The sequence below is a fragment of the Chrysochloris asiatica genome, unplaced genomic scaffold (genome assembly GCF_000296735.1).
Source record: "Chrysochloris asiatica unplaced genomic scaffold, ChrAsi1.0 scaffold00412, whole genome shotgun sequence".
NCBI classification, from domain to species: domain Eukaryota; kingdom Metazoa; phylum Chordata; class Mammalia; order Afrosoricida; family Chrysochloridae; genus Chrysochloris; species Chrysochloris asiatica.
This window is the reverse complement of record NW_006408930.1, coordinates 603,551-628,460: the sequence shown is the minus strand read 5'-3', so window position 1 is coordinate 628,460 and position 24,910 is coordinate 603,551. Positions and strand designations below refer to the sequence as shown.

At 38.5% G+C, this 24,910-nt stretch overlaps 1 protein-coding gene across 1 annotated transcript in view; it reads left to right on the top strand.

Moving 5' to 3' along the window:
- Window positions 1-24,910, top strand: part of IARS (isoleucyl-tRNA synthetase) — a 99,649-nt gene that overhangs the window by 22,175 nt on the left and 52,564 nt on the right. Inside the window, exons 10-18 of the mRNA XM_006876763.1 lie at window positions 1,601-1,723; window positions 3,596-3,687; window positions 4,145-4,243; window positions 9,527-9,653; window positions 11,564-11,637; window positions 12,516-12,710; window positions 18,182-18,268; window positions 20,238-20,321; window positions 22,080-22,224. Of these exons, the coding sequence (XP_006876825.1) occupies window positions 1,601-1,723; window positions 3,596-3,687; window positions 4,145-4,243; window positions 9,527-9,653; window positions 11,564-11,637; window positions 12,516-12,710; window positions 18,182-18,268; window positions 20,238-20,321; window positions 22,080-22,224 (1,026 nt within the window). The remainder of the gene's footprint in view (window positions 1-1,600; window positions 1,724-3,595; window positions 3,688-4,144; window positions 4,244-9,526; window positions 9,654-11,563; window positions 11,638-12,515; window positions 12,711-18,181; window positions 18,269-20,237; window positions 20,322-22,079; window positions 22,225-24,910) is intronic.

Here is a 24,910-nt window from a genome sequence, read left to right as displayed (position 1 = left end):
ATGCACTGTGAAGTTCCTAGATCCAGGGCAAGATTGATAGCAAGCTGCATAGAGATCTCCAGGGAATGCTGGGCCTACAGATGTTGCTAGGAGGAGACAAGGACCTTTCTCCAAAACTGTTGCTCTTTGAGAGAGTAAATTTCTGTTGTTAAAGCCATCCCCTTGTGGTAGCCGCACTGTTTAACTAGGACAACTGCTGTGTCATGTTGTTGCTCAAATATGTGGTTCCTTAGTGTCATCTACGACCTGGTTCACACTTCACTTTGTCAACTTTTTAGGAATGAATTATCCTAATTTACGGTTAACTGGTATTGCTAATCCATTAATAGATAATAAGTAGCTTCTTGGTTTTGAATTGTATTTTACCTTTTCCTCTTTAAATATGGGTATTAGTCTTTTACTAGGATACTTCCTATCTTCCTAAATGCCCTAAGGTTAATTTTATAGATGAGCAAATGTTTCAACTATTGCCTTGTGTGGTAAAACTGTCTGTGTCTAGGCCTGGCAGTGTGGTGTGAGATCTCCCTGCAGACACTTGCCATTCTGGGCCAGATTTGGAAATGTTACTTTTAGTTAGTCAAAGTGTGGCTACAGCTCTTTTTTTTATACTTAAATGACTCAAATTTCTGTCCTTTTGACCTTTTCCTTTTGTATGGGTACTTTTCCTAGCTCAGCAATGTGACCAGGCTGTTCTTGCCTTTCCTGACAACGTACCTGCCTGTCACATGACACTGGACATAGAACTGGCCACAGGTCCAGGTGGAAGCACATTTGCTCTTCATTTTGTCTTGAAGTCAGACTAGATTGCCATTTTACGGTAACCTCAGACAGTCCTTTTAATCTTAGATTCTGGCAGCACAGCCCAATGGTAAAGACCTTGGCCTCTGCAGCTAGGCTTGCTTAGCCTTGCATAGCTGAGCTACTTGACTTCCTTGTGCCTGTCTTTCCTCCTGTTCTTTGAGGGTAGCACATGGTGCCTGCCTGCCTCAGAATTGTTGTGAAGATTAAATGAATTAATATAGTAAAGTACTTGCAATATTATCTGACGTAGACAGCTTTATTGCTATGATTATTGTTTTTGTTAACATTTGTTCAAAATGTATTTTTGAAACATGGTAAAAACTTGGCTAAGATATACTACATAATGCCTTTAGTATTTGTTACTAAAATGCAAGCTGTAGGTCAGTGTTGCCATACTTTGAGTGCTCTTTGACAGAGTGCAAGTTCATGTGGACATTAAGCATAATGCGGTAGTGCTTTACACCTCTGTGCACTTCCTGTTTTCCACATGTGCATATGTGCTACTGTTATAATTCAGATTTATATTCTTTAAAAAACATTTGTATGTGTTATCTGTCATCTTATTAGTGGGAAAGGAAAAACTATGGGTACGACACACAGTGAAATTTAAATAATGAAGAGTAGGATAGACCATGTGATTAACTTTCCTATAAAGCCTGGGTTCATTTCAGTTAGGGTGATTGAATTTGGTTCTGCCCATGGGTCAGAATATGAAAAATCCTTTTACCATCTTTCACCCCAGTCCAAACCCCATACACACATACTTAAACTGCTTTGTTTTTTTCTGTTTTTCCTCCAGGATGACTACAGAGTCTGCATGGAGTTCAACATTATTCAGAAAGACTCACCCCCTATTTGCCCTGTCGATGCTTCAGGCTGTTTCACAGCAGAAGTGACAGATTTTGTGGGACAGTATGTGAAGGTCTGTAATCGATATGACTTAGAAAAGTGTCAGTTTGATCATACTTTTTTCATTTGTCAGTTTGTTAGAAAATAGATTCCATCTCTGGACTTTCTCAATTTTTTTTTTCTATTAAGGTGCCTTAGAAGAAAGGCCTGGCAGTTTCTTTCCCCAGCATCAGACCCTTAGCTATACATTCAACTGTGATATATCTAGGGACGCCTTGATTAAAAAGTGATTTGAGAGGAAGCATCATGCAGCTTCAAGGAGTAGGAGGTTGAGGAGCCGGGATCTGCTTTGTTTGTCATGAAGCTGCTTTGTGACCTTGGGGTAAACATTGCTGACTGGAAAAAGCTTTCACTACCTTAAAGGTTATTGAATATTCTTTACAGCTATTTAAAGGTATGTTGTTAAGTGCTGTCAAGTCAATTCCAACTCATAGCAATCCTGTGTAGAGTTTATGAGGAGTGGCTGGTAGATTTGAACTGCCGACCTTGTGCTTCGTAGTCCAGTGATGATCCTACAGTGCTACACCAGGAGCCCACATAAATGTATACAGTGGTTTTTAAAAGTTATAGGGTCAGTCAAAAAGTATTACTACTATGGTTCCATCTCATACATACATAGGTTTGTTCCAAATAAAACACGTTTCAATATGACTGCGTGATCAGAAGATAGCTGCAGGCGACTCTTCTTTCTTTCAGTGATGCACTTGTCTTTGTTTTAATAAATAAAAAAGTTTTGTGCCACTGAAGAAAAATTATTTTGGTATCAGGGCTAATTTAAAATGTTTAACAAAATTCAGTGACCATCTTCCCAAGTCATTGAAACTTTGCAGTAAGTGTACAGGAGTGTTGTCCTGCACAAATCATCAGTTTTTAGATGGATCAAGTGTGTCTGAGGATAGACAGGAAGAGCTCAGAGATGAGCCACAAGAAGGAAAACTATCGGCCTTGATGAATGAAGAAACTGTAGCTGAAGTCCAGAAACTGGAGAAGGAAGAACATAGACTTTCCATTGATTCTATAGCAGCTAAAATTGGAATTTCACATGGTTTGCAATTTTCAATTTTAAATGAACCTCCTGGCCTTCTCAGCAAGCTTTTAGCTCAGTGGGAACTGAAGTCATTGCACTAAGATCTGAGCTGTTAGTCCCATCAGTCTTTTAAGCAACGTCAAAACTAAATGAAGACAATTTTACAGAACAAATAGAAACAAGTCTTTGGTTTCCTAGTGTGATCGAGAGAGTAAGGTTCAATCAAAACACTGGTTTCTGAGGGGAACCTGTTGTATCCAGTATAGGCAGAGAAGTCAGTTCAGCAGTATGACGACATTACACCTGCTGATTCTTGGTAGGTAGCAAGGGAAATCTTACTCTGTCAGGACTCCTGATCTTACCACTTCAGTTTCTTTTTGAACGTTGAAAAGGAATATAATCTTAGTCTCTCAAGAATGTCAAAGATGCCATTTTGATGTGTTGTAAATCAAAGTGCAGAATTCTTTGGGAATGGGTTAGAGAAATGTGAACACCATCTTCAGAAGACTAGACCTTGATAGAGGATAGAAATAATAGCTTCATATTTTGATGTTTTTGTTTAATAGACATTTCTTTTATATTGTAGCAATACTTTTTGATTCACCCTAGTACATTTGCTATTTTTTTCGCTTTTATTTGTAATAAAGCTAACAGAATGTCAGATTTTAGTAATATACTTAATTATATTGTGTCACTAAGCATTGTACTTGTGTGGCACTGTAGGGTAAGCACTGGACTGCTAACTACAAGGTCAGTGGTTCAAACCAACCATGAGTTAGAACTGATTTGCAGCACTTAACAGCAATAACAACAAGCATTATAGGATCTTTTAATAACTAAGGGTTTCATTTTTAATAGGATGCTGACAAAAATATCATCCGGACACTGAAGGAACAAGGCCGTCTTCTTGTTGCCAGCACCTTTACTCATAGCTACCCTTTTTGCTGGAGGTAAGAAGAGAGTGTGCTGTTGTTCCTAGAGCTTCATGTGTTTGGACACACAAGTATTCTCTGTGATTGGGTCATCATATTTATGCTTCTCAACTTATTGGTGTTTATAAAATTTCTAATGGAATATGTAAGCAATATAGTTTGAGAATAATTTTTAATAAAGGAAATGTTCAGTTGCATCCCCCTTAGTTTTTCATGTCATCTTCGGTACTTCAGTTATTATTGTTTCTTAGCTAGCTGTCACACACATACAGAAAGTTTATTTTCCTTTTTGGCCTCAATTTATTAGCTTACGCCTTGCTTGGTGTTGGGAGGGAGATGACTAGTTAAAATTGGGGCTAATCAGACTTTCTTGTTTTTGATTTTATATCTATATTTGTAATAAAATGAATAGTAGTAGAAGGTGAAATGGTAATGGTGCCAGTGTCTAACTGCACTCTGCGTCTTTGTACTCCAGGTCAGACACTCCTCTGATTTACAAGGCTGTTCCCAGCTGGTTTGTGCGAGTGGAGCACATGGTGGACAGACTACTAAGCAACAATGACGTATGTTACTGGTGAGCAGCCAAACACCGGTCTCCATAATTCCTTTAAGTCACTGTTGGTTTATGGTTTCCGAAAACTTATTATAAGTTTAGGAGCCGTCTTTTGTTTTATATTGTAGATATGACAATCTCTTATTCTGTATTTCCAGGAACACAAATTAAACGTTATTATAAGAAAAGGAGTTATAATATTTAAAAAATTTTATCCTTTACCTTTTTGTGTGTGAATTGAGTGAAGATTTACAGAGCAGATACCAGTTTTACATTCAACAAATCATATACTTTGCTTCATGACAGCGATTACAATCTCTTCCAAGTACCAACAGTTTACTATATTTACCACTGTTCACTTTAACTTTGCATTCTTCAGTGTGTCTCCTGCTACCTTCATCTCTCCTCTGCTAACCTCCCTCTTGTATATTGGCTACCCTGTCACCCATGTTACCCTGTGTCTACCCTCTAGCCCGGAGTCCTGGTGTGGCACTGTGGGTTAATGCATCAGACTGCAAAGCCATTTGAACTGCAAGGTTGGTGGTTCAGGCTCACCAGCTGCTCCTGAGAAACCCTTATAGGGTTGCTTTGGGTCGGAATCGACTCGATGGCACTTTACAACAACAATAACCCTCTAACCCATGAATAATTTTGCCTCTTCCCCATCCTTCCCCTGCCCCTGCAACTGTCACAGATTGTTTCTTTTATCAAGAAAATCTTTTCTTAACTTTTTACAGCATTGGTCTAATAAAATATTTGTCTCTTTGTGATTTCCTATTTTCACTCAGCAAAATGTTCTCCAGGTTCATTCATGTTCTGAGGTGTTTTGCAGGTTCATCATTATTCTTCAACTTTGCATAGGGTTTCATTGTCTTATGTATTAAAGTTTGTTTAACCATTCTTCTCTTCTTCATGGACATTTAGACAGTCTCCACCTTTTGGTGTATCTCTTGTAGACAGTATATTGAAGGATCCTGTTTTCTTAGCCATTCTGTTGTGTCTTTTGACTGGTACATTCTATTCATTTTCATTTACATTCAGTGTTATTATCAGCAGGTATGAATTGATTGATAGCATTTTGCTGTGTAGTTTTTGTTGTTGTTGTTCTTATTGGTTCTGCTGGTTTCTTTGTTCCACATAATTTTCTGCACTGACTTAATTTTGTCTGTGAGCTTTCTGTGCATTTTCATTTCTGTTGTGTTAATGTACTAAATCTTCCTGATTTTCCTCTTTTTAACTTTTTTTTTTCCATACCACAAAGTATAATTTTTATTTTCTTTTCTTGCAGGTTTTACTTCAATCTGTTAAGAGCTCAATTCTTTACATGGGCTCCAGTGGCGGTCGTGGGGCAGCACCTGTAGGTCTAAATCAGGGTGGGGGTGTTTGGTCTTTCTGTGCTTCACGAGAGCGGTTCCTGACCACCTTGCTGTGAATGGTGCTGCTCACACAGTAATGCAATTTCACATACAGCTTGGGAAGCACGTATGCATCGAAGACACTCGCTTTGGAAATATCCCTGACAGCTGCAGCTTCTATTATGTTTCGAATTACAAACTTCTTAATGGTCTTGTCTTTGGGCATGCGGCAGGCACAGTTCGTGCAGCAAATAGGCTGCACATGGCAGTAGTCCTTTTTGACACGACTATTGTTTCTCCTTTTCTTTGTCATCTTGGAAGCGAGGACCCGAGAAGAGAGTGCCTCTTTTTAACTTTTGATTTTAAGGTTTATTGATTTCCTTTGAGGTTACCCTATAATTTATTAATTTATTCTTTATTTGAAACAGTCTGTTTTATCTTGAATTCTCCTTGACTTTCTTGCCGTCTGAAAGTTCTGTATCTACACTATTCTCTTATTTTTGTTTTGTACTTGACTTCATTATAAATTGATATCTCTAGGTCCCTATATTCAATCTTATAAGTTGTTTAACTTTTAATATTACTATACCTGGATTAAGTTCTGGGTGGTGGTGTCATGCATGGTAATCTCTGGTTGTTGTCTCTTGTTGCTTCTCAATCCAAAGAATGCCTTTTAGCACTTTTTGTAAAGTTGGTCTGATTATTACAAATTCTTTTAGTTTCTGTTTATCAACAAATGTACTCATTTTGCCATCATATTTGAGAGACAGCTTTTCTGGGTATGTGATTCTTTGGTGGCAGTTTTTTTTCCCTTAAGTTTTATATTGTCATTCCAGTGCCTTCTTGCGTGAATGATTTCTGCTTAGAAATCAGAGCTTAGTCTTATTGGTTCTCCTTTGTAGATAACTTTTTGTTTTTTCCAAACTGTTCTTAGTGTTTAGAGACTGATTATGATATGTCTTAATGATTTTCTATTGGGTTATATCCATTCAGCTTCTTGAGTGTTTCCTTATCTTCTCTTTTTTCATGTTAGGAAAATTTTTTTCCAACAACTATTTGTTAATTTTTCTGTGCTTTTTATTGTTTCTTCCTCTTCTCTAATTAGTATCACCTGTAAGTTGTTCCTGTTCATGGTTTCCCATGTAACTCATAGGCTTTCTTCAGATTTTTAAAAATTCTTTCTTCTGATTGGTCTTCTAGAATACTAGTATTGAGAGATTTGTCTTCAAGCTCATTAATTTGGGCTTTCATTGCTTCGAATCTACTCCTTTGCCCTTTCAGTGAATTGTCCATATCTGAGATCTTAGTATTAATCATTTATGTTTCTAATTGCATGTTTTGTGTTATTTCAAAATTTGTGTTTATTTTGCTTGGTTCATGTAGTGCTTTGCTGACTTTAATGCTTTTGTGTGTTCTCTTTGCTTTCCTTAACCTTTCTGTTAATCTTTGAAGGTACTTAAATAGCACTTTTTAAAATTATTTTTCAGTTAGTTCCATTACCTATTCATCCTCTGAAATATTTTCTGGCTGTGCATTTGGTCATTTGCCTGAGCCATTCTGTCTTGTTTCTTGTGTGAGCTAAAATTGTCTTTTCTCTGAGACCTTGTGGGGCTTCCATATTTGTATTTAATCAGTGATAGTATGTTGGTGTTTTTAAAGTCTCACCAACTTTTTCCTGTGGGTGTAGTTATAAAATGGATGTGTGTGCATTGTTCTCGTTTACTTTTCTTGCACCTGAGTTTAGTGTGGCTTTAGCTGGTGTTTGTTGGCTACTGTTTATTAGTCATCAGGTAGTATAGGAACTGGTGGTCCAGGAGGGTACAGTTATGGCAGGCTGTATGGGCATGGTTGCTGTCTTATGTTGGATGGGAAAGAGATGAAAGCTCCCCCACCCCCACACAAAGAAAACCAGAGAATAAACAAGGAACAATGAAAAGAAAATAATAAAGAGAAAAAGAAATATAGCAGTGAGAAAAAAACCGAATAATATAGGAACTCTGGTAGCGTAGTGGTTATGAATCGGGCTGCTAACCTCAAGATCGACAGTTCGAAACTACCAGCTGTTCCATGGGATAAAGATGAAGCTTTCTGCTCCCATAAAGATTTACAGCCTTGGAAACCCTGTACAGGGCCACTGTGAGTCGGAACCGACTCCACGGCACTTAACAACAACGTAATTACAAAGACAGAACAGTGATAGTGAAGTGGAGCTATAGAAGAGAAAAATAAGAGACAAAATAAAAGGAAGAAATTAAAAACAACAAAGATACTTAGAATACCCAGGGAGAAGGAAGATGACAAGACAAAGAGAGTAGTAAAAAAAGTTACAAAGGAACAAAAAGAAGAAGGGAAATGAAAAACACAAGAAGAAAAGGAAAAAGATGAAATAGAAAGGATAAAATTAAAGGGAATGTACACATAAGAAAGAGGTGAAAGAATAAATAAACAAAACATGAAACAAGAAAAGTAAAATACCAAACCCCTAAAAAAAAAACCATGTTGCTGTTGGATCTGGAGAGGAGAATCCTCTCTGAGATCCCTGCAAACCAAGGAGCTCACAAGGTGGATGTGGGAGGGATATGTTCTTGGGCCTAGACAGAGTTCCTATCAACCTCAGCATTATTTATGTTCTGGACACTCAATCAGGAAGTAGTTTGTAGAGGCTTTTGATATGGCTGTTACGGACCACAGGGTAGGTCAGAGCAGGGCGACTGATTAAATGCTGGTCTGGTGGCTTTGTGTGTTCTGTACGTCTAGAGTCAAGTCTGCCTGAATCCAGGGACTGAAGCCAACGCTGCTTCACACTGGCATGACTCCCAATCATCTGTCTTTGAACTCCTGAAGAACAGAGTCTGCATTGGGGTTGGATGAGGGTGAGCAGTGTCCACACCTCTGGTCACCAGAAGAGTGTGGGGAAATCGAAGGAATCATACCTCTCCTGTCACCTGTGTGAATCTGCTCTGCCAGGCTACTTTCTGTTGACAGAGCTGCTCATCTAGCTGGCCATTCACGGCAGCCTCCTTTTCTTGCCTGCTCATGCTGTTTTCATTAGCCTCATATGCATGTGAATGTTAGTGAATAAGGAAGACGGATTGATGCATTTGAGTTATTGTGTTGGAGGATAGTATTAAAAGTACCACGGACTGCCTGAAGAACAAATTTGGGTTGGAAGAAGTATAGCCAGGATGATCCTTGGAAGCCAGGATGGTGAGACTTCATCTCTCATACTTAGGACATACTGTCAGGAGGGACCAGTCACTGAAGAAGGCTAACATGTTTGGTAAAGTGAAGGTTTGAAGAAAAAGAGGAAGACCCCCTCCCCCCCCCAATGACATGACAGTAGCAATGGGCTCAAAATGTAGCAACAATTGTGAGGTTGGCGCAGGATGGGGCAGTGTCTCGTTCTGTTGTGCATAGTGTTGCTATGAGTAGGTAGTGATTCAATGGCACTTAACTACAACAAAAACAACAAATAGAGGATTAGCATTAATCTGACTCCCATCAGTACCCAGCTGGACTGCAAATACATAGCAGATTTGGTGGAGAATATCAGGACACTACGTAGTGGTTACGAATTGGGCTGTGAACCTTAAGGTCAGCAATTCGAAACTACCAGCCGCTCCGTGGGAGAAAGATGAGGCTTTCTACTCCTGTAAAGATTTACACCCTTGGAAACCCTGTACAGGGTCGCTATGGGTCGGACCCGACTCGATGGCACTTAACAACAACAACAACAAAGGAAACATTTAAATTGCAGCTTTCTCCCCCCAAAGCAATTTTTCTGTGGTTATAATTAAAGCTCATGACTTAATATTATCACTCATATAATTGCTAGGCGTAGAATATTAATAAGGTTGTTCATACCTTTTTTACCCTTGTGGGCATGGTATTTATAATTTTAACTTACTGATGCTGTAATTTGGTTAATTGTCTGATTAATTTGCTGCAGGGTTCCTGAGTTTGTGAGAGAGAAGCGATTTGGAAATTGGCTAAAAGATGCACGTGACTGGGCAATTTCTAGGAATCGATATTGGGGCACCCCAATTCCATTGTGGATCAGTGATGACTTCCAAGAGGTGAGTTTTCAAGGTACTGTTTTCGTTTTTGCTGAGATACTTTCTGTAATCCACCTAAATAGGGGATAAAAGGATATGGCTTCTCTTTTGTCTACCCCTTTCTTTCACTTGTATCATCTTTTTTTTTTTTTTTTTCGTTTCTTTTTTAAATCTTTATTGATTCCTAGATCATGACAGAATATTTTAAGTGTTTTTGTTTTTACTTTAAATATACTTACAAATTTTTCTCTCAGTGTAAAACTTAAAAATGCAGGGTTTTTTTTTTTAAAGAAATACTCAAATTGAAGTTTCTTTTTCTTGTGTCACTCAGTTCTGGTGTTGTGCAATACTTAACAGGTAACTGACCCTTGCATCAAGTTCATAGCATGTTAAACTGATTTTGTAGGTAATAAAAAAAGGAAAACTCAAAAATAAAAATTTATTGATTCAGAAGACATGGAAGGCCTTTAACTTATGAATCAAATAAAAAAATGTATATTTCCACACACATATTCTCTGAGAACATTAGAGTAGTAATGAGGTAAAGTTCTGGGCACCCAGGTATCACAGCCCCAGGACTTCAGTGAATCTCCCATAGAGGGTATCTAGGGTGGGAGGAAGAATATTTAGAGGAAGGGGCCTCAGTTATTTGCTGGGCAGCCAAAGCTTCTGGGTTCAAACCCATAGAAGCTCTTGTGGGGTTTGGTTCTGGCAGATGTTCCCTTTCATTCTGTGTGTTCCTGCTCATGTCAGTCTCGTTACTGGATAGAATATTACCATCATTTAATCTAGGTGATTATTTTTATCTAATTTGAAGCATAATAATTTAGTTTTAGATTTGACTTGGCAGATTCAGGTGTCAGAAAGAATCTTAAGATTCTTTACGATAGTTATTAGGTGCTGTTGAGTCTGTTCCGACTCATAGTGGCCCTGTGTAGGGTTTTCGAGGAGTGACTTGTGGGGTTTGAACCATTGACCTCGGGGTTAGCAGTCCAGTGCTTATCCTACAGCGCCACACTAGGACTCCATTATGGTAGTGGTTGTGTGCTGTCAGGTCAGTACCAAATTATGGAAGCTGAAAACCCAGCCTTTCTACCCTGGAGGAACTGGTTGTTGTTGTTAGGTGCCATCGAGTCAGTACCGACCCATAGCAACCTTATGCACAGCCGAACAAAACTCTGCGTGATCCTGAGCCAATCTCACCACTATTGCCACGCTTGAGTCAATCGATGCTGCCACTGAGCCAATCCATCTCGCTGGGGTTCTTCCTCTTTTTCTATGACCCTCCACCTTACCAAACATGATATCCTTCTCCATCAATTCTTCTACGGTCTTCCGTATTCACTGTCCAGCTTTCACATGCATACGAGGTTATTAAAAATACCATGGCTTGGGTCAGGCGCACCTTAGTCCTCAAACTGACTTCTTTGCTCTTCAACACTTTAAAAAAGTCTTGTGCAGCAGATTTGCCTAATGTAATGCATCATTTGATTTCTTTCCTGCTGCTTCCATGAGTGTTGCTAGTTGATCCAAGAAGAATGAAGTCCTTGACAACTTCAGTCTTTTCTTTGTTGATCAGAATGTTGTTTATTGGTCCAGTGGTGATGATTTTTGTTTTCTTTACATTGAGATGCAATCTATACTGAAGGCTGTGGTCTTCGATCTTCATCAGTAAATATTTTTAAGTCCTCTTCACTTTCAGCAAGCAAGGTTGTATCATCTGCATAGCGCAGGTTGTTAATACAGTAATATGTAAATAAAATAATGAAGCTAATGTTTATCTTTTTAAAAAGTTATCTGTAGTCTTTTTAAAGAGATACCATATAAATGTCCTTCTGTCAAATCACTGGCATGAATGCTGCATAAGTAAACTCTCAGTGACATATCTTTGATTCTGAAGATCTCCTTCATTTTAGCTCTTTATTTGACAGGTTGTATGCATTGGATCAATTGCAGAACTTGAAGAACTATCAGGAACAAAGATCTCAGATCTCCACAGAGAAAGGTCAGTTTCTAAATATGTTATGTTCACTTCAATCTGTATTCCGGCTAGTTCTTTGCCTGTTAAGATGTGGTATCTGTCTCAGATTACATGTAGAAATTAGTAGTTTTTGCTAACTCAGTGCACACTGAAATAATAAATATGACCTGTGTCCTTCTTGAAGAAGGCAATTATAGAATTGCCTTTATGTGGGAGACTGGAGTTTCAATCTTAGTCAGCGTTATTGGAATCTCTCATTTTGCTGTGGTGATGAATAGGTTTCATTCAGCAATGTTTCTAGACTTTAGATCATTTTGAAGAAAGACCTGGCCATCTGCTTCTAGAAATCAGCCAGTGGATCATAGTGGTCTGCTTTAACAAATGTTTTCCATTTTGCATGAAGTCTCCAGGAGTCATAGACCAACTCAATGGCGGCAGCTAACAATAATCTGTAACTTAATGTCAAGTGGCTATTTATTACACAATTTTGATGTAGTACTTTTAAAACTCAGAATTCATGGTGCCCTTAGAAAGCCTTTTGATAACTGTTGCAAGTATATCTGATAAGAACTTATCAGGGGTTTATGTTTCCTTATTATTAATTAAATGGCGATTTTATTTGTATTTAAAATTAATAGCAATCCACTCAACTTTATGAGACCATAAGGTTGCCCCAAAACTAAGTTTAGAAAGCAAGAAGGGGCAGGAAAGATAGGAGAATGGAAATGGGGAATTCAGGGAGGAAGTGTTAACATTGAGGGCTTTACAACTTATAATTGTCACAAAGCAAAATGTATATAAATTATTGAGTGGGAAACTCATTTTCTTTGTACACTTTCATCCAAATCACAATAAATATTGTCACAAAATTTATAGAAATCACTTAATTTTTTATTTACTAGCATTGATCATCTGACTATTCCTTCACGTTGTGGGAAAGGATCATTGCATCGAATTTCAGAAGTGTTTGATTGTTGGTTTGAGAGCGGCAGCATGCCTTATGCACAAGTCCATTATCCGTTTGAAAATAAAAAGGAGTTTGAGGATGTGTTTCCTGCAGACTTCATTGCTGAAGGCATTGACCAAACCAGAGGATGGTATGTTCACTAATTTTTCATTAAGAGTCTTGTTTTTTTTATTTAAGTAGCGTCTTACTAACCACGTACCATTTTATTTGTGAAATCCCGGGAAGAGTGACAAGACTGTCTTTGTTCCTGCCCTCATTCCATTATCACCAAAGCTTGGAGATTAAAAGGTTCTTTTGAAAAGGAATACAATAGGCCTATAGTTCTACAATTTGTATTATTTTACTTACATTTTGTGATACAGAGGTAATTTACACTGGAAATTTATGTGATAAACATTTAATTTGTGTACTGAGCTTATTTACTTCTAATTATATACTCAGCTGTCTGTTTACTTGTAGGGTCTATTAGGTTGGATCTTAGAAAGCTGGGGCTATATGGAAATTTGCCTTAAATATTGATGTTCTAAAAACATCACAAATTAAAAAAATATATTTGGTGAGAGGATGTTGGCATTGGTTTCATATGGTCATTTATTTACTGTGATCCCCTCCTTCTCTTAACTGGAAAAAGATAAGTTACCGTCTCATTGGAGGAGCTTTTCTGCTCCAGGTTATAACCATACTTGCATTTAGAATGTTTCTGCGACAGTATATTTAGTAGGACTCTTGGTGCCATTTTTCTGTCACAAGTCTAAATTCATCACAAACTTATTTATTGCCTTAGTGTTTCAGAATGTGCTATGTGAGAAGGACAATTTTATTCTGAAAGTCCTTCAGTCCATTTTCAGTTTCTAATTCATTTATCACTATGAACATCAACCTATAACAAATGTCTTATTTTAGTGTATGCCAGTTTGCAGACTGCTTCAGAAAACCCTATACCTGGTTGCTATGAGTGGGAACTGACTTGATAACAACAGCAACAAAGTGGAATCACTTTTAGTGACATGGAAAAGCTTAAGCAAATGAAAGAAATGATGAAATAAAAGAACAACAGAAAATTTTTAAAGGACAGCTTCAGAAGACAAAGTAAAGTATTAACAGTGAAATGTACAAAGACCTGAAATTTAAAGGTCAGAAGGGAAGAACATTTTCAGTAATTTTCAAGCTGAAAGAACTGAAGCAAAAATTGAAACCTTGCCTGTAGGGATCAGCACTACATCACAATATCAGTTTGAACTGTAAATTGGTGGTTGAAATCCACCAGCTGCTCGTCAGGAACCCTGTGCAGAGTTGCTATGAGTTGGACCTGACTTGACAGAACGAAACAATAGCAAATGGGCAAAATATTCAACTATGCAAGAAATATGAAAAGAAGATGAAAGGAATACAAAGTCTCTATAAAAAGATTGGGTCAACTTTTAGGAGGTGTTTGTTGTTAAGTGCCGTTGAGTTGATGCCGACTCCTAGCGTCCCTGTATAGTGTTGATTATGAGCAGCTGGTGAGCTTGAACTACCGACCTTGCAGTTCAAACAACTTTGCAGCCTGATGCATTAGCCCACACCAGGTAGGATGTGATTAAATTCCAAGCTGTACTGAAGACATTATCAAAAAACAAGGTTCCAGGAGTGGACAGATTACCAACTGAAATGTTTCAACAAACTGACTTAATGCTGGAAACTTTTACTACTCTATGCCAAGAATTTTGTAAGACAGCTACCTGGCCAACTGTTTGGTGGAAGAAATTGATTTTTGTGTTTAAAGAAAGGTGACCTAGCAGAATGTGGAAATTATTGAACAATATCATTCATATCATATGCAAGTAAAATTTTTGCTGAAGATAATTAGAGTGGTTGCAACAGTACTTTGAAAGGAAACTGTCAGAAATTCAAGCTGAATTCAGAAGAGGATATGGAATTAGGGATATCATTAATGGACGTCAGATGGATCTTGGCTGAAAACAGAGAATACCATAAAGATATTTACTTGTGTTTTGTTGACTATGCAAATACATTCAACTGTGTGGCTTGTAGTAAACTACTGATAACATTTCAAAGAATGGGAATTCTAGAACACTTTATCGTGCTCATGTGGAACCTGTACATGGATCAAAAGACAGTTGTTTGAACAAAGCAAGAGGTTATTGTGTATTTTATAATCAGGAAAGATGTGTGGTATGGTTGTATCCTTCCTCTATAGTTAATCTGTATGCTCAGCAAATAACCTGAAGAGTTTGGCTGTATGAAGAAGAATCTGGCGTTGGGATTGAGGAACACTCATTAACAACCTATGATATGTAGATAACAACCCTGTTTGCTGAAAGCAATGAGAACTTGAAGCACTTACTGATGAAGAGCAAAGTCTTCAGTATGGATTGCAACTCAATGTAAACAAAAATCCTTACTATTAGACCAATAAACAAAGTCATGATTAATGGGGAAAAGATTGAAGCTGTCAATAATTTCATTTTTGTTGGAGTCACAATCAGTGCTCATGAAAGCAGTAATCAAAATCAAACTATGTATTGCATTGGGCAAGTCTACTGCAAAAGATCTGTTTAAAGTATTAGAAGCAAAGATGTCACTTTGAGTGTTCCCAACCCAAGCAATGGTATTTTTCAATCACTTTTTATGTTTGTTGACTGGAAAACATCCATATTTCTGCCCATTCCAAAGAGAGGTGATCCAACAGAATATATAGATCATCTAATAGTATTATTAACATCACATGCAAGTTAATTTTGCTGATTGTAATTCCAAAATGGTTGCAACAGTACACTGACAGGAAATTCAAGCTAAATTCAGAAAATGGCATGGACTGAGGGATCTCATTACTGATGTCATATGGATCTTGGCTGAAATCAGAGAATATCAGAATACTGTATACTTGTGCTTTATTGGTGCTATGCAAAAGTTTTTGACTTTGTAGACCAATATGAACTGTGGATAATATTATTAACCATGGATATTCCAGAACATTTACTTGTGCTCATAAGGAACCTATACATAGATCAAGAGACAGTTGTTAGAACCGAATAAGTGAATACTGAGTGGTTTACAATCAGGAAAGGTGTGTGCCAGTATTGTATCCTTTCACCATATGTAATCAGTGTGTAACCTGAGCAGATAGCCGAGATCTGGATTATATGAAGAAGAATGTGGCATCAGGATTGGAGGAAGACTCATTAACAATTTTGCCTAATGGAAGTGAAGAGGAATCGATATTTACTGATGAACATCAAAGACCACAACATTCAGTATGGATTCCACCTCAATGTAAACAAAACAAAAATCTTCACAATTGGGCCAGTAAATAACAGATTGAAAAATGAAGAAAAGATTGTAGTTGTCTAAGACTTCATTTTGCTTGAATCCACAAACAACACTCGTGGAAGCAGCAGTCAAGAAATCCAATGATGTGTTGCATTAGGCAAATCTGCTGCACAGGTATTCAAGAGCAAGGATATCAGTTTGAGGACTAAGGTGGGCCTAACCCAAGCCATAGTATTTTCATTAGCCACATATGCATGTGAAAATTGGACTGTGAAGGAAGACTGTAAAAGAATTGATGCATTTAAGTTATGCTGTAGAAGAATTGCAAAAGTACCATGGACTGCTAGAAACACAAACAAATCTGTGGTAGAGTAAGTATAGCCTGATTGCTCCTTTGAAGACAGGATAGTGAGACTTTGTCTCTCATACTTTGGACATGTTATTAGGAGGGACTGGTCCCTGGAGAAGGTTATTATATTTGATAAAGAGGAGGGTCATTGAAAAGGAGGAAAAAACCCCAAGAGATTGTTTGACACAGTGGCAGCAGCATTGGGCTCAAATTTAACAGCAGTTTTGAGGATGGCATAGGATCATGAAGTGATTTGCTCTGTTATGCATAGCTTCACTATGAATTGGAACATCACTTAACACGAACATGTGTGTGAAAGCTGGACAGTGAGTAAGGAAGACTTGAGAAGAGTTTATCCAATTAAACTGTGGTGCTGATGAAGAATACTGACAGTACCAGACTACAAGAAGAACAAGCACATCTGTCAGGGAACAAGTGGAGCCAGAATGTTTCTTAGAATCGAGGATGGTGAGACTTCATCTCATCAACTTTGGACATGTTAACAAGAGAGTCTGTTTTCCTGGAAAAGGGTATCATGCTTTGTTTGGTACTATACGTTCAGTACTGGACTGCTAACAGCAAATTTGGCCGTTCAAACTTAAACCCGCTTCTCTGAAACCTGCTACTTGGTCACTATGATTTGGAAGCAATTTGATGGCACTTAACAAACACAATAACAAAGTAAAGGATCAGTGAAAAAGCGGACCCCTCCTCCAACAAGGTGGATTGCCACAGTGACTGCAATAATGGGCTGCTGGAATATTACAACCATTGTGAGGATGACACAATACTGGGTAGTATTTTGTTCTGAGTACATAGGGTCGTTATTAGTCAAAGCCACCTCAGCCTCCCTTCACAGCAGTCACAATAAATGACTTTTTGGTAAGCTTGTTTTTCTAAGACGTGACTGACCTGACAGCCATTAAAAATCCTTGTTGTGTGTTGCCTAATTCATGCTTCCTCCTTTCCTTTTCCCTCATCTTGGGCTGCTTACACCTGGTACTGGGGCTTTGTGTTGTGCTCCTTTGGGAACTAGGAGGGAACTGTAGATACTGGGCATTACTTTAGATCTCCATCCACATCACTTCACATTCCTTAGTGTTCCTAGAGTGCAAAATCTGTTCAAGAGCATCCTTTTCTGGGGTGTGGTACATACCTTTCAGGGAACAAGGTAATTTGCAGAATGAGGTGCATATTGCCTGACAGAGTCAAGAACTTTTTTGTGTTCCTATAGTTTATTAATTTTTGGTTGGGAGTATTTTTTATTATTTTGTCATTGTTGTTGTTGTTGTTGTTATGTGCCGTGGAGTCGGAACCGACTCATAGCGACCCTGTACAGGGTTTCCGAGGGTGTAAATCTTTACGGGAGTAGAAAGCCTCATCTTTCTCCTACGGAGCAACTGGTAGTTTTGAACTGCTGACCTTGCGGTTCACAGCCCAAGTCGTAACCACTACGCTACCAGAGCTCCTTTGTCATTAGAGTATCCAATATGACCTTGTGTCAAATGCAGCACATATATTTGATTTCTCAGACAGTCATGCTTATAACTGGTCATGAGAGGATGGCAGGCTCTGTCCTGCTATCACGGTGGCCCTCTAAAGTGGCTTCATAAAGGTGGGTGGCACTTGTCACCTACTCTAGTGGGCATTTGTACCAGAGAAGGACTTAGTACATCTTACCTGGTTGTCATTAGCTATATGTTAGTGGTCCTCAGTCCTGTATCTCTAACAAAAAAAATACTGATGCTTGGCCTCTAGCCTATAGACTCTGAGTGGATTGGTCTGTGGTGGACCTGTGCTTCTGTAATTTTTCAGTGCTCTCTAGACATTCAAATATGTAACCAGAATTAAACAGTACATTATAAATGATTGATTATTAAGAAGCATAACTTTTTAAACAATAAAATTAGTATAATAATGTCCAATATTTTTTCCCTATGCTTTGAATCCTTGTCTATTGAACTTTCTGTTGTTTTCAGGTTTTATACATTGCTGGTGCTGGCCACAGCTCTTTTTGGACAACCAGCTTTCAAGAATGTGATTGTGAATGGGCTTGTTCTAGCTAGGTGGGTAGACTCCTTTTGTGTCTCACTAGTGCAATTCCTAACGCTTTTCTTGTACCTAGAAATATGCCTGGAATAATTATCTGGAAATTTATCCCAAATTGTGTGTTTTAGTAGTTTGTTCCTCTTTATTGCTGTGTAGTATTTCATGATATGACATATAACCGTTTATAAGCCATTCACTGGCGGAAGGCCATGTTGGTGGATTTCAGTGTTTGGTGATAATGACTATAGCTACTATGAACATTTGCATACAAGCTTTTGTGAAAACGTTGTTAAGTGCCCTTGAGCTGGTTAGCAGTGAAATGCTTATCCTGAATTTTTGTTTCTCTGACACAGATACTGAGCCTATATTTTTTTTTGTTTTTTGGGGTTGGGAGCCATGAGTTAAAACAGATAATGAGAACGCTTGCCAATTCAGAAGATTTTGTAGGTACAAAATTCATTGACACTAACTATGCTCATGACGTTTCCAAATGATTTCTCCATCATTAACAGAAATTCCTAAAGTGCCCCTAAGCAATACTTGCATTTTGCCTCCTCCTGTGTTCTTGTCAAATACCATGGAGTCAGTTCTGACTTATAGTGACCCTGTATACGGTTTCCAAGGAGCAGCTGGTGGGTTTGAACTGCTGACATTGTTCTTAGTCCATTGTTAACTCTGTGACACCACACTCTGGTAAACTCTAATAAGCTTTGGTTGTCATGCATTTGCCTATTTCCCATAAGTCATATCATGCCATAAAATTTTGTGACTGACTTATTTCACTCATCATAGTGTTTTCAAGTTTCATCTGTTTTGTAACATTATGCAATGCGAACCACAAGATCTGTGGTTTGAGCTCACCTGCTGATCCCCGGGAAAAGGGTGACCCTTTCTGCTCCCTCGGCAACCTTATTCAGGGTTATAATGAGTCGGAACAGACTTGAAGGCACTTAAGAACAACATTAGGACTTCATTTCTCTTCAGTGTTCATTGTTGTTGTTGTTAAAGTGCCTTCAAGTCAGTCTGACTTATAGAGGCCCTGTATAGGTTTTCTGAGCAGTGGCTGGTGAGCTTGAACCACACTGATCTTGTGGTTCAAACCGACCTTGCAGTCTAGTGCCTTAACCCACAGCACCACACCAGGACAAACACATGCCTGATAAAAGGCAAACAAAATACACAAATAATGGACTATTATCATTCACTAGTAGTCCATTACTTGTGTATTTTGTTTGCCTTTTACCAGGCCTGTGTTTTTAACTCATGCATTACAGTGTTCTCCTGCTTCATTCTACCTAAAAACGTCTCCACTGACTTACTGAAATATGAAAAAACCCTACAAATAGTAATAAAAACGGCATTTTAAAATTACTGTTGTATTTTTTAATTACTGTTGTATTTTACAATTAGTTTGTGTCTGAGTTAGTTGTGGACTCCGCATATGGCAGTGTAGCATCAGCACTGGACTTTGAACCACAAGGTATTCAGTTCAAACCCACCTCGGAAACCCTATATAGGGTTGCTATGAGTTGGAATCAACTTAATGGCACTTAACAACAACATAACAAAGTTATTCTTTTCCATTTGCACTTGTGTATTCCTATTAGCTCTCCTGGTGTGGCGCTATGGATCAGCACTGGACAGCGAACCACAAGGTCAGCAGTTCAAACCCACCAGCTGCTCCTCGGAAATCCTATACAGGGTCGCTATGAGCTGGAACTGACTCAATGGCACTTAACAACAACATTCCTATTAGTAAATAAACTGTTGTTTTTGGAGTTAAGTACAGTCGAGTCAGTTCCGACCTATAATGTCCCTCTATAAAGTTTCCGAGGAGCAGCTAGTGAACTTAAACTGCCGACCATGCAGTTCACACTTAACTTGCAGTCCAGTGCATTAACCCACAGTGCTATACCAGGACTATAACCATATGCAAATATAAACTGTGATATTGACTTAATTGGCGTTTCTCTTTTGTTTTTCAAGTGATGGCCAAAAAATGAGCAAACGAAAGAAGAATTATCCAGATCCAGTTTCAGTCATCCATAAATATGGTGCTGATGCCCTCAGGTAAAAAATAGTAACAGTGCTTTACCTTGTGTGTGCTTTTCATTTTTTAATGTCTGCATCTCCCATTCCGTTAGTAATATTCCTTCTGTTTGATTTATAACTAGCTATATTTAAAAATGCATCTTTTTAATGAAGAATTAACATTGGTTATGATTATTGACTTTTAAACTCCAAAAGTAGTTTTCTAAACAATAAAAACATTTCACATCTCTAGATAATTTTGAGGAAGCGGACCTATGGTTGATTTGATGGAGAGATATAAGTACTCTATAGACTGTTTGCTAATTTCCTCTATATTGCTTCCTCTCTTAGGTTTCCAGTCTTTTTTTTTTATAATATGATTAACTTTTTATTGTGAATTGGATAAAGGTTTACAGAGCAGATCATAAATTTTACATTTAATAGGTTTCTGGTCTTACTGGTGTTAGAATTCTTTTTTACCCATTTATTTTAGTTTTGTTCTTTTTGATAAGAGCCATCCAAGATTTTTGTTGAGGAAAATTAAGAATAAATACTGAGAAAATTTTTAGAGAAATTAGAGCTATTCTTTGAAATGGCCATAATTTTTTTTTTTAACTTTTTATTGTGGATTGAATCAAGGTTTACAATCAGCAAACCATATTCATTACAATGATTGCAATCCCCTCCATGTGCCATCCCACCTCTGTTTCCATTAGCTCTTGCATTCCTCCCTATGTTTCCTGCTACCTTCATTTCTTCTCTTCCAATCTCCCTCTTGTATATTGCCTGTCCATCACCCATGTTATAATGTGTTTACCTTCTAGTCTGGGAATAATTCCCCCCACCCCTGGTAATCATCAAGGAATGTTTTATTTAGCAAGAAACTAGTTTCTTAACTTCTTACAATAGTGGTCTCATACGATATCTGTTCTTTTGTGATTGACTAATTTCACTCAGCATAGTGTCTTGAGGTGTTTGGAAATTTGTCATTTTTCTTCATCATTGCATAATATTTCATAGTGTGTATGTACCAAAGCTTGTTCAATTTTTATTCTATTTGTTGGGCATTTAGGCTGTGTCCATCTTTTTACTGTTGTTTGTCACTAATGCTGCAGTGAACATGGGCGTTAAAGTTAAAAGGAACCATCAACATGTTGGTCAGCACATGCATTTCATAGACAGGGTCTTGAGGCTCAGGGCCTTATGACAGGGCACACTTACTCACTACCTGCATTGTCCAACAGCCGTTGTGGGGCTAGGTATGACTCTAGGTTATCTACCAGACCAGGCTATTAACAATTTGTGGTGTTGTCCTGTAGGATGTGTGGCAGTCTTTCTTGTAGTAACATTTCCCTGTTGATCCTGCAACAATCCCCTTTATTAGGCTCTGCAGTCTATGACAGTAAAGCACACATATCTTCTCTGCATGTGAATACCCAGTGTCCGGCTAAGTCAGTGTATGTGGGAATAACAAGATGGGCTCTTTGGCAGACCCAGGCATGCTTAGACCCTGGCAGTGCCAGTACTCCCAATGGTGACATAGCACAGGAAGTCTTCATACATTTGTCTAGTGTTATGTTTTGGGGAGGGATTATGTATACCCTTTAATAATTTGCTAGTCTACTAACACCAAGTAAGAGCTTTTTGTATTTCAAGTTGCCCATTAGAAGAACCATATTCATTATTGTGTTCAAGAAAATGCTAATTTTAGTCTTGCATGCTTAAGAGAACACATCAAGTAATAATGTTTGATTTACTCTCTCTGTGCTTATTCTAATTTTTTTCTCTGGCTTATAGGTTATATCTGATTAACTCCCCTGTGGTGAGAGCAGAGAACCTTCGCTTTAAGGAGGAAGGCGTTCGTGATGTGCTGAAAGATGTGCTGATCCCTTGGTACAATGCATATCGCTTCTTTGTTCAGAATGTCCTGCGGCTCCAGAAGGTATGGACAGTTGTGGTGACAGGCCAGAAAGGTACAGTGGAGGCTATGCAGGAACATTTTCTCTGCTGTCCAAATGAAGCAAAGCAAGCCCTGTGGGAACAGAAGTGCTCACTTTGAAGCTGGTCTTTAAATTTAGGGTTGTGGAGTGACTCAGCCATCAGGGAGGCTATAGCTGGAGAACAGGACCCAGAGGCAGACAGTCATGACAGGGAGCTTGCCTCTCTGCAGGATATAGTAATTGCATTGTATTTACACTTAATAAGTTGTTCCGTGATTTCTATGTGCTGGCTGCTAGGACACAGCATTGAACAACGTGTTCTTCCTCTCATGGGCAGTTCCCATGGAGTTGACAGAAGGGAAGCAATCAGCTATTGCCAGACAATAACTACTGTTAAGATAATTAAACCTGATAAAAAGAGAGAGTTGGGGTGGGCTGCTTTAAGTGGGATGGTCAAGAAAGTCATTTGAGCTGAGACTGAAAGAGTCCTCCATGGCTGGTTTGGAAGAAAAGTCACAATTGTGAGAAACATACAAGTATTCTTTAAAGCTCTTCTTTAGGTTGACATCAGGACTTAGGTCCTTTGAACCCTCCCAAGTGAATTAACCAGTCCTTCGCTGTTCCGTGGGAGAAAGATGAGGCTTTCATGGTACTGTAAAGATTTGCAGCCTTGAAACCCAGTACAGGGTCGCTGTGAGTAGGAACCGTCTCCATGACACGTAACTACCACCACCATCTGTACCAATAGGGCTGTTCCTTTCCCCTAATTGACTTTGACAGAGTCATGTGAACATGCTCCTCTCTGTGTTTAAGAAACTCAGTTTGTGGTCAGGGCCGCGGTACTACACATCTCATGATCTCCATTATCTCCAGCACCAAGAAGTATGAGGAGGCTTTGAAAAGTTTGTGAAAAATTCTATTATCTTTTCATTACCATTTTCCATGAGTTTTTTGAAGTCCCGTTGTATGTTTGAGGTAGTTGTTGCAGTTGTGCTGCTATAGTCTCAGTCCCTCATTTTTGCTGACCCTCCATCTTTAAAGTGTTGAAGCGCAAATATATTCATTTTAGTACTAAGGTGTGCTTGTCCCAAGCCCTGATTGTTTTCAATCACCTCATTTCCATGAAAAGTTGGACTCTGAATAAGCAAGACTGGAGAAGAATCGATGCAGTTGGATTATGATATTGGAGAAGAATATTAAAAGTACCATGGACTTCCAAAATAATAGACAAACCTGTGTTGAAAACAAGGATGGTGAGGCATATGCAATGATAATTACTGGTGATTGTAATGTAAAGGGAGGACCAGTAGGTGGGAAATACTGCTGTGAGGAGGCTAATTGCACCTGTGGAAATCTGAGAGTCCTACTGTATTATTCTCAACTATGAAGGTTTTGGAGTCCTGCTGTGGTGCTGTGCTGCAGGTTAATGCGCCACACTGCAAAGCCATTTGAACTGGAAGGTTGGAGGTTCAAGCTCACCAGCAGCTCCTCGGAAACCCTATACAGGGTCGTTAAGGGTTGAAATTGATTCGACAGCACTTAACAACAACAAAAGGTTTTTAATAAATCCTTGCTTTATTACATCCAAGTCTGCCTTTTTTGACCCTAGCCACTGAGGTCAGATTTCACGAGTTAAAGACATCATCCATAAATTGCCAGATGTTGTTATTAAGTGCTATTGAGTCGATTGTAATTCATAGCCACCCAGTAGAGCCAACTGCAAGAGGAGGATGGATAGGAGCAGCAAAAGAGAAGAAAAACGTGCAAACTGCTGGCTGCCCTGGATTACCATGGTCATCTTGAACTTTTGTTGACGGCTGTCAATACAATGTCCTGGAGACACAGGATCCAGTTGGAGGTAAAGAGGGTGTGGTTCTCCCTTGTTCATAACATGCTCCTGGTAACAGAGGGCATGTTCAGTCCTAGTCCACTCCAGCCCAGTGACCAGTGGCACCCCATGGAGTTGTGCTCCAAGCAACCACCCAACATCTGAACGCATGTGAACCCATCATGTATTATAGTATACAAGCAAAAAATAGTAAACTGCACCCACACTTTCAGTCTTTATTATGTCCACCAGGAAATAGGTAGGGAGTGACTGAGAATACACTGATGCACAGTCATCACTGGAATATAAATACAATGACATCACAGTGCTTTGGGGAAAATAGACAATTTCAGCTTATGCATAGGGATAAAACAGAATGTGTCAAACAAGTGACCAAAGTACAGCAATACCAGAAATGGCATCAGAACTACTTGAATAAGGAATTTCAAAGAGATATTTAGGTACCGTCAACAGATTGCAAAAATTACAGATGAAATCAGGGAAAACACCGACAAAATTTGAGAATTTAAGAAAACACTACAAGAACAAACTGACAAAATAAATGAAAAATGATTAGAAACCATGCAAAAACAGCATTATAGAAAGCCTGACGATTAATGCTGGAGTTTCAGAAATGGTTAATACATTGAAAGGGCCAAGTAGAATTGAATCAATGAAAGCCTTAAAGGTTGGTTTCTTAATGTTTGTTTGCTATAGGAACAATCAGAAAAAAGAACAGTAGTGGCAACAACAATAAAACCAAAGAAAGACTAAGACTTCAGTGGGTCACTGTCAAGAGAAATAACTTACATGGAATTCCAGAACAGGAAGAGAAAAAAAAAAAAAAAAAAAAAAAAAAA